The following is a 9,795-nucleotide window of genomic DNA, read 5'->3' on the forward strand; positions in this document are numbered from 1 at the left end:
ATAATTTCTCTTAATCAGAAATTGTATTTGGGTGTTAAATATAAGACAAATCTATCTGATCAATACGAATACTTTTAGCTCTTTTATCATCAAATTTAAAATCTATTTATATATATATATATATATATATATACAAGCACAATAAGATTTAAAATAAAAATAAAAGTTAAAATAGATGATTATTCATTTAAAACTTTTGAATTTAATAAATGGTAATATCAAATATAAAAATTTTACACGATTGAATTTATCTATTTTCAATTTTTTTAAATTGAAAATATCTTCATTGGAATTTAATTATATATATATATATATATATATAACATGTTAACGCAACTCACTAGAAGTCCAACATGTTAAAGCGACTCACTAGAAGTCCACCTGCGAGAATCAACAGCCCACGTTGACCGCAACTTACTAGTAGCTCGCACTGCCTGTCGATTTTATTTACAGAAATCATTACTTAGTTTATTCCAATTATTTAGTTATTGGAGCTTTCCAGGAAATCCACATTGAATAACTTTCTATTTTTTGCACATGCCCCATTTGAATATCTTAGCAATATGTAATTTTACCTCATTTCATGCCACGTAAATTTAGCTCCGAAATTTCATCTTTTAAGGATCGAATTTATTCCTTATAGGATTATTTCACTTAAAGCTTACGGCTTTTTATTTTTCAAAGAAAAGATAATAATTTCTTCATTTTTGAAAATTTTTTATGATGAATTTGGATGACTTATTTATTCAACTTTTGTCAACATATATTTGCTCGCAGTACGGTAAAATATGCCTATGAAGTTTAGCATAACAATATGATTTTGGGAAAAACATAATTTTGGCATTAATATTCTTTGTATTAGTGACTGCTAGAGCTGAAACCTTTCATCAGCGGAATCGACATGAAAATCTCGATCTTGTTATAGAAAATTATACAAGTTATTCTGAATATTATTTGGGGACAGAGTTATTTATAATCGCTCAATATGAAACCTTTAAAGCAACAATTTTTATAGCAATAGGTATCTTTATTAATTCATTAAAAATTATTAGCAGATGATATTACTAACTTTCAAGTCGCTGACATTGCTGTTTGCAAAATTAAAATATTTTTCCAAAAAGAAAAAAAAAAAAAAAACAAACTATTTGATATAAAAGCAAAGAGACCGATACAGTAGATATTGAAGCCACAAATCGCGGTGGAACGTGCAAGAAAAACAATCGACAGTAACAAATTTGTTGTCGTTGTATGACCAATTAATGCTACATTATTTCAAAGTTAGGAGTTTATATTCCAAGCTCGCAATAATATTCACTTGTAGATTATTCTTTAAATGCGACCGTCAAGTCTTCGTCTATACAATCAGGTCAACAAAATCTACTTTGAAAGAAGTTTCTTAATTGACAAATAACGAAAATTTTTGTTGGAAATTCTTGTATAAATCAGATATTCATACACACATATTAACCAAGTATTAAATTAGGGTGTTGAGGTTACTAATTCCACTTTTTCTCCTTCCTCTCTTCAGTGTTTGCCTTTGCTTGTTTTTTTGGGGGTGCAAAACACATGGCGATCTCTTTGTGGATATCTCAAACTACTCCACCTCTTATATTTTGTATACTTTTCTACCTTCCTTTGGCTTATCCAATTCACTTCAAAGTAACTAGATTTGTTCCCAATGAACCAAATGTTCTATATTTGGGAGATGCAAAACCCGAAGTTGGAACAGTTGAGTTCAACGATGTTGACTATCTCTGCCGTGTTGGCCAAGTTATCTCAGCGAACAGAGTTCGAGTATGGGATGCTGCTACTAAAGAGCTCTCTGACTTTACATCCCATCTCACCTTCACCATTGATACACTTGACCGTATTCGTTATGCTGCCGGTCTTGCATTCTTTCTTGCTCCTGTTGGATTTCAGATTCCACCAAACTCAGCTGGTGGTTTTCTAGGCCTATTCAATACCACCACCAGTGACTCTCCTTGGAACCAGATTGTTCATGTCGAATTCGACTCTTTCTCGAACCCTGAGTGGGATCCTCCTGTTGGGCATGTGGGGATCAACAGCAACTCAATTTCTTCGGCTGTCTACACTCCTTGGAATGCAAGCTTCCATAACAGTGACATTGCTGATGTATGGATCAAATACCATGCTACTTCTCAAAATCTAAGTGTCTCTTGGAGCTACCAAAATACCACCAATCCCAAAGAGAAAACTAGTCTTTCTTACAAAATCGACCTGATGAAGGTTCTTCCAGAGTGGGTCACCGTTGGTTTTTCAGCCGCCACCAGTCATTTTGTAGAGCGGCATGTACTTCTATCATGGGAATTTACTTCAACATTGAATACTAAGGAAACACATAAGCATGAGAAAGAAAAGGATAAGCTAGTACTGGTGGGTCTAACAGTGTCACTAGGTGTTCTAGTGGCAGGGCTAGTTATAGCCTTTGTGTTCTTTTGGAAGCGAAAGCGGAAAAATAGACAAGCAGAGAAGACGGTAAACTTAACATCAATGAATGATGATCTTGAAAGAGGAGCAGGACCGAGAAGGTTTTCTTACACCGATCTAGCTTCAGCAACAAACAACTTCTCGAATGATAGGAAGTTGGGTGAAGGAGGCTTTGGCACTGTCTACAAAGGATACCTGAAAGATCTAGATGCATTAGTGGCTGTGAAGAAATTCTCAAGCGGGTCTAAGCAGGGGAAAAAAGAGTACATAACAGAGGTGAAGGTCATTAGCAGCTTGAGACATCGAAATCTGGTGCAACTCTTAGGTTGGTGCCATGACAAAGGCAATTTCCTCCTCGTCTACGAGTTCATGCCAAATGGCAGTCTTGATTCCCACCTCTTTGGCAAGAGAAGTCCCCTCAATTGGGCTTTGAGATACAAGATATGTCTTGGAATAGCCTCCGCATTGCTGTATCTTCATGAAGAGTGGGAACAATGCGTGGTGCACAGAGATATCAAATCAAGCAATGTGATGCTAGATTCGAGCTTCAATGTCAAACTTGGAGACTTTGGATTAGCACGACTAATGGATCACGAGCTCGGTCCCAAGACAACAGGGTTGGCTGGGACATTAGGCTACTTGGCACCGGAATATATAAGCACGAGAAGGGCAAGTAAAGAGGCAGATGTGTATAGCTTTGGAGTGGTTGCATTAGAGATTGCTAGTGGAAGGAAGTCAGCAAATCTAATGGAAGAGGAGTCAGAAATGGGATTGTTAGAGTGGGTTTGGGATCTTTATGGGAAAGGAAACCTTATTTTGGGTGTGGATGAGAGGCTGCATATGGATTTTGATCAGAGACAAATAGAATGTTTGATGATTGTGGGATTGTGGTGTGCTTACCCTGATCAAAATCTGAGGCCATCAATTAGGCAAGCAATTCAAGTGCTTAATTTTGAAGCAGCACTGCCTGAGCTTCCATCTAGAATGCCTATCCCTTTTTATGATGCACCTACACTACCTGTCAGCTCTCCTCAACCTTTTGCAGCACCAATCCTTTGAAGCGGGTCGTTGATTTGGAAAACCATACTAGGATTTTGTTTTTGTGGAGCATACTTGTAAATTATTTACTTTTATTCAAGCACGCTAATAATAAAATTTTGTAAAGCATAAATGTTGAAGCCCTTATTCGTATAAATTAGAAAGCCATTTTTTCATCAAAAACACAAAGCGTTGCATTCGTTTGGCAAATTTGAAGCTTGCGACGTCTTTTTAGAGTTGATTTTGAATGTCATAATTAAAATGCAAAATATATATATAATTCAAAACAATTATTTAAAAAGATAATCATTTGGCATCAAAATTTGTTAAACTAATTCGACGTCTTTACTATTATTTATAGAATATAATTTACAATACATACCTTAGTTCAATGCATGCCTGATCCAGTATTTCTTTCTCAAATCTCTGCCAAGCCAAAAAAAATTGAACAATTAAACATGAAGCAGAGATGAAGACAAGAAGATTCAAAGATGGTAATGCAAACCCAACAAGTAAATCCTTATAATATTCAATCCATCTCCTGACTAATGGTTATGATGGCCATGTTATAAACATTTGTAGTTCGTCTGCTTAACTTGATGGACAAGATATATCAATTTTGCTCCATTCTTAGATAACGTTAATTAATTATATGCATATGATGTTTTTCCTTTACATATGTCGTTCAGGAAAGTCTTCTGCTATTAAATTCTGTGTTAATTATAATCATGAAGAAAACAAAAGACTTGTTTGAAAATAAATGAATAAAATAAAGAAAAAGACTAATTTTATATTTAATAGGGATTCGAGGTAGAATTGTGAGTCCAAATTATTCAATGAGAATGCACCACTTTGGTTGTGGTGAGTCCAAATGGTCAGATTGTTGACTGTGGATGAAGATTGGGCTTGTTTCAGTAATAGTTCCTAGTCCCTATCAAAGCCATAATATGTGGTCAAGTAAGTACAAGCCGGCCCATTTCCCTTACTACTCTTTTGATGTCTACTTATTAATTTATTATTTTTATTTACAGAGATTACAATATATTTTAATATACAAGGAGGGGAGATTCAACATAAACATGATCGACTTCAGGATTTAAAAGCGTATTTTCGATGATTTTACTCGGGCCAAGTCTATGAATATAATTTATTTTATTCATTTTTTGCTTCCATTTTTAATGACTTTCTAGATATAAGAAATTAAGGTTTCTTCCTTTTTTTTTTTTTTTTTTTTTTTGGGTGCCCTTTTTTGGGAGGGGAATTTTAGCGGGGTCAAACTTTGAATCTAGAATTGGGTGTGTATTCTTGTGGTTCCACTATCACGGGATCAAGACTTGAAATATTTAACTATTTAAAGGTTGGAAAACTAAATTATTATCTTAGGCCCGGATGATCTACCTTTACCAAATTAGCCTCAATTTCCATGCTAATGTTCTTTTCTTTTCTTTTTTAAAGGAAATATGAAATAAACTAAGCCAAAGCATGGAGTACATCATCTTCCTGAAAAGGAGATGGCCAATCAGGTGGAAATCTTTTAAAAATTTCAATGTTAGTTCAAGTCTCTGGTATATGGTAGATTTACATCGTAATTATACCAATAATTCATATATGGACAGAATCTTCCTACTAATATTTTATTGGGTCAAGGTATTGATTAATTTCTTGGCTATGATAATGATGTTATGTGGAAGACTTTTCCAAAGCGAATTAAATTGACATGAAAATCCAATTTTGTTGAAAATGTGTCACAAGTTGAATATTATTATAGGCATTATCCACCCATCATATACGTAAGTGCACAGGCTTAGCTATAACTTTCATATTTTGCTGCCGAATTTTTTCCAATTGTTTTGAAGCCAAACCTTGGACAATCATTATTTTATTATATATAATAAGGGGGAAAAAAAAAAGTTCATTCATTTCTAGTTTATGCCAAACGTTATTGAACATTAATTTTTTTTTATTATTATTTTATCTCTTTTCCAACATTGATTTCGATCTTTATTAGACTTTCCGATTAATATAATGTTTTCCATCTTTATTAGATTTTCTGACTGGTATAATTAAGACCAGAAGATGAATAAATTCCTTTGTTTACAAACAAAAACCTATCTTAGATTTAGTCAAAGCTGATTCTGCGGAAAAATCTCATTGATCTGTACTTCTACGCCACGTTTAAAAGTAAATATATATTCATTAGTTTTTGTTTGTACCTACAAAGAAATTGCATGGTGGTCTTTCTTTATATTACCATCTACTCAATTAACTCTCTTTGAAGCTTCTTCTTATCAATGGCATAAAATTAAGAAAGCTGTCTGAAATTAATTACAGCATCATTAAAGTAATTTGCATACGCAAATATACATATACTTTCAGTTTCTACCTTGTTTCTCTAAAACACATATGGGAACCTCAAGAGCTGCACAATTGCTATTCTGTATCCTTTTCAACCTTCCTTTAGCTTATTCAATTCAATTCCAAATACCTCGTTTCGAACCAAGTAATCCAAATGTTCTTTATCAGGGAGCTGCTCAACCTTCAGTCGGAGCTGTTGAACTAATTGACAATGTTGATTATCTCTGTCGAGTAGGCAGAGTGATCTCTGCAGACAGGGTCCGACTATGGGATGCTGACACAAGAAAGCTCTCCGACTTCACAACCCATTTCTCCTTCTACATCAACACACTCGGCCGGACATCTTATGCTGCTGGCCTTGCATTCTTCCTGGCTCCGCATGGATTTCAAATTCCACCCAACTCTGCAGGTGGTTTTCTAGGCCTATTCAACGCCACCACTAGTGACTCCCGTAAGAACCAAATTGTTCATGTTGAATTCGACTCTTTTGCGAACCCTGAATGGGATCCTACATATGAGCATGTTGGGATCAATAACAACTCAATTTCTTCGGTTGTCACTACCCCTTGGAATGCTAGCTTCCATAACGGTGACACGGCTGATGTATGGATTAACTACAATGCTACTACTCATAATCTAAGTGTCTCTTGGATGTACCAGAAAACTTCTAATGCCAAAGAGAACACCAGCCTTTCTTACCAAATCAACTTGATGGAGGTTTTGCCTGAGTGGGTCACTGTTGGGTTCTCTGCTGCTACAAGTCAATTTATAGAGCGCCATGTAGTTCAATCATGGGATTTTAGTTCAAGTTTGGATATAAAAGAAACAGATAAACAAAATAGTGGAAAGACAAAATTAGTGGTGGCTTTGACAGTTTCAGGAGGTGTTTTGATTTCTGGGGTGGTTATAGCTTTTGTGTTGTTATGGAAGCGGAAGAAGAAAAACAGGGAAAAAACAGAGACAGTGAACACAACTTCGATTAATGTTGATCTCGAAAGAGGAGCCGGACCAAGAAGGTTTTCTTACCTTAATCTAGTTTCAGCAACCAACAACTTCTCTGATGACAAGAAGTTGGGTAAAGGAGGTTTCGGTACTGTTTACAAAGGCTACTTAAAAGATTTGAATATGGTTGTAGCGGTGAAAAAATTTTCGGGAGGATCAAAACAGGGAAGAAAAGAGTACATAACAGAGGTGAAGGTGATTAGCAGCTTAAGACATCGAAATTTGGTGCAACTCATAGGCTGGTGCCATGACAAAGGTGAGTTCCTCCTGGTCTACGAGTTCATGCCAAATGGTAGTCTTGATTCCCACCTCTTTGGCAAGAAAAGCCTTCTTGTTTGGGGTGTGAGATACAAGATTTCTCTTGGAATAGCTTCGGCATTGCTGTATCTTCATGAAGAGTGGGAACAATGTGTGGTGCACAGAGATATCAAATCGAGTAACGTTATGCTAGATGCAAACTTCAATGTCAAGCTTGGAGACTTTGGATTAGCCCGTCTTATGGACCATGAGCTTGGCCCCAAGACAACGGGGTTGGCTGGGACATTAGGCTACATGGCTCCGGAATACATAAGCACTAGAAGGGCTAGTAAAGAGTCTGATGTTTATAGCTTTGGTGTGGTTGCTTTAGAAATCGCTACTGGAAGGAAGTCAGCTGATCGTATCGAAGAGGATTCCGAAATTGGATTGGTAGAATGGGTTTGGAACCTTTATGGGAAAGGAAAACTTGAAATGGTTGTGGATGAGAAGCTGCATATGGAATTTGATCAGAGACAAGTAGAGTGTTTGATGATTGTAGGGCTGTGGTGTGCTCACCCAGATCAAAGTCTAAGGCCATCAATTAGGCAAGCCATTCATGTCCTTAACTTTGGGGCAGCGTTGCCCAATCTTCCTCCTAAGATGCCTATTCCAATTTATGATGTGCCTGCACTCCCTGTCAGCTTAGGTGAGCCATTACTGACTACAAGTCTTGAAGTGGGTCGGTGATAGATCAACTAGAAAATCATCAAAATTTATTACTTATACATTGTTGTTCTGTAATATATGATTCTAAATATTTAATATTGTTATAGAACATCCATGAACTGGGATCAAGAACACAATAATTTGCAGTAGTTGGGAGATTCTATTCATTTTTATGTCGGTTTTGAAATAGATAGAAGATTCCAATTCTTCAATCAAGTCTCGCTTAGTTTTAATAATGGTGTTACTTGCTTTTAGGCTTTTAATTTAGTGTTATATGTTGGTTGGTGCTGTTAATTTTTTTTTTTTTTTAATATATTGGTATGACTTATGAAACTTTTCAAATTCTTAACCAGAAACTTTTTTCCCCCTCTTCCGCAAATTAATGCTTAATTGTATTCCTACAAGTCACTAGTAATGTTTTGATAATTTTTTTTTTGTTTTTTATTTGTAATAATGTTTTAGTAATATGTTAATTGAACATGATCTTTAAAGAGTCCTTAATTATTGTTTTACCATCCAAAATATTTTTAGTACGGCGAATGAGTTACTTGAACCAAAAATCCAAATTTAACTACCAAAAAAATAGGGTTATTAGCCATGACAAATAGTGTGCTAAAAGTTTACATTTTGTGACAATGCTTTTTAATCACAATAACAACACTTGTGGCCAATAATTTGTACCTAAAAGTGCTTCCAGCTACAGTAAGATCAATTTATAGCTGAAAATAATGGTCAAAAGTAATTTTAGCGGCAGTAATTCATCAATTCATCATTGCTAAATGGCCGGTGAGGAATGCTTTTTTTTATTTTTTCGTGATTTATTTATTTTTGTAGTATATTGCAAAGGTCCTCCTTAGACAAACGTAGCTTCTATATCATTGTTTTGTATTGATCCTAATCACAGTTTCCAAATGAGACTCCTTTTTTTGGGACAAATTTCCAAAATGAGCACTGAAGAGCCCCAATTTGGTTTTGTAGTCAGTCCACACATTTGACTGCCGGGTTCAACACAGCAAGTTATTATTCAACGCAGCAACAGAGCTAAAGTTGAGAAAATTTTGACCTATTTGTTTAGTAATATAAATTAATTGCTATTAGGCTGGATTTTATTAAAGCATCCTAACTTTAGGGGTACCTCAACCAAATTTTGGCGTAATGTCCAAAGTGCAACATCATGAAAAATAAATTAGCAATGATAAAATATAAAAAAAAAGTCAAAGTTATTAAAATTTTTACTAAATTTATTTATTAAATTATATGATAAATGATATAGTAATATTTAATTTGTTTATATTTTTGATCCACTTATCTATATCAAATATTAATATTTTGCCATGAATAAATATTGACACACATAATTTTGGTAAATGTTTTTGGTAAAACAACTTGGTACATATAACCAAGCTCAACATTAATGTGAAAAAAAGAGCAAAAAAAAAAAAAAAAAAGAAAAAAAGAAAAAGAAAACCGTAAAAAAGGCTCAATAATCAAAAGTATCTTTTCTCACTCTCCTTATTTTTGCAGTCATTGTTGGGTATCGAAAATTTATTGGATCCAAAACTCATGCTAAAATGCTCGATACCATATTCAAATGTCATTGGTGATGACCGGCCGGCTCTACATGGCCGATGTAGCATCATATTATATCTGAAACTTTTTCATGCATTATTATATATTAACAACACCAGCAACGGAACTTATGATGAAAATATATATATATATATATATATTTAAAAGCCTTTGTAGATTCAGACCAATACAGACGGCAACCGGCGTTTTCTCTGAGGTTAGGTGCAAATCTAAAATAAATGATACAAACTAAAAATCTCTTTAAACTACTTGTCTCATTCCATTTTTTAATATTTCCCAAAATCAACTTCATCTTTTTTGTCTTGTCAGTTTCTGTTGTTTTATAGAAACCCATCATTCAAACCTAATTAGGAAAAAAGAAATCAAAATTAGATGTATAGAATACCTTAATGATGCTTG

General features: G+C 34.6%; 2 protein-coding genes across 2 annotated transcripts; both read left to right on the top strand.

Annotated features, from left to right (window-relative positions):
* Nucleotides 1–1,501: 1,501 nt before the first annotated feature.
* On the top strand, nt 1,502–3,621 carry LOC132804546 (L-type lectin-domain containing receptor kinase IX.1-like). The gene has a single exon (XM_060819178.1). The coding sequence runs from the start codon at nt 1,567–1,569 to the stop codon at nt 3,505–3,507; it is 1,941 nt and encodes a 646-aa protein (XP_060675161.1). The 5' UTR covers nt 1,502–1,566; the 3' UTR covers nt 3,508–3,621.
* A 2,111-nt stretch (nt 3,622–5,732) lies between these two features.
* LOC107425085 (L-type lectin-domain containing receptor kinase IX.1) lies at nt 5,733–8,055 on the top strand. Its single transcript, XM_016035017.3, has one exon. The coding sequence runs from the start codon at nt 5,890–5,892 to the stop codon at nt 7,825–7,827; it is 1,938 nt and encodes a 645-aa protein (XP_015890503.3). The 5' UTR covers nt 5,733–5,889; the 3' UTR covers nt 7,828–8,055.
* Nucleotides 8,056–9,795: the final 1,740 nt, after the last annotated feature.

This window comes from Ziziphus jujuba, chromosome 7 (assembly GCF_031755915.1).
Source record: "Ziziphus jujuba cultivar Dongzao chromosome 7, ASM3175591v1".
NCBI lineage: Eukaryota > Viridiplantae > Streptophyta > Magnoliopsida > Rosales > Rhamnaceae > Ziziphus > Ziziphus jujuba.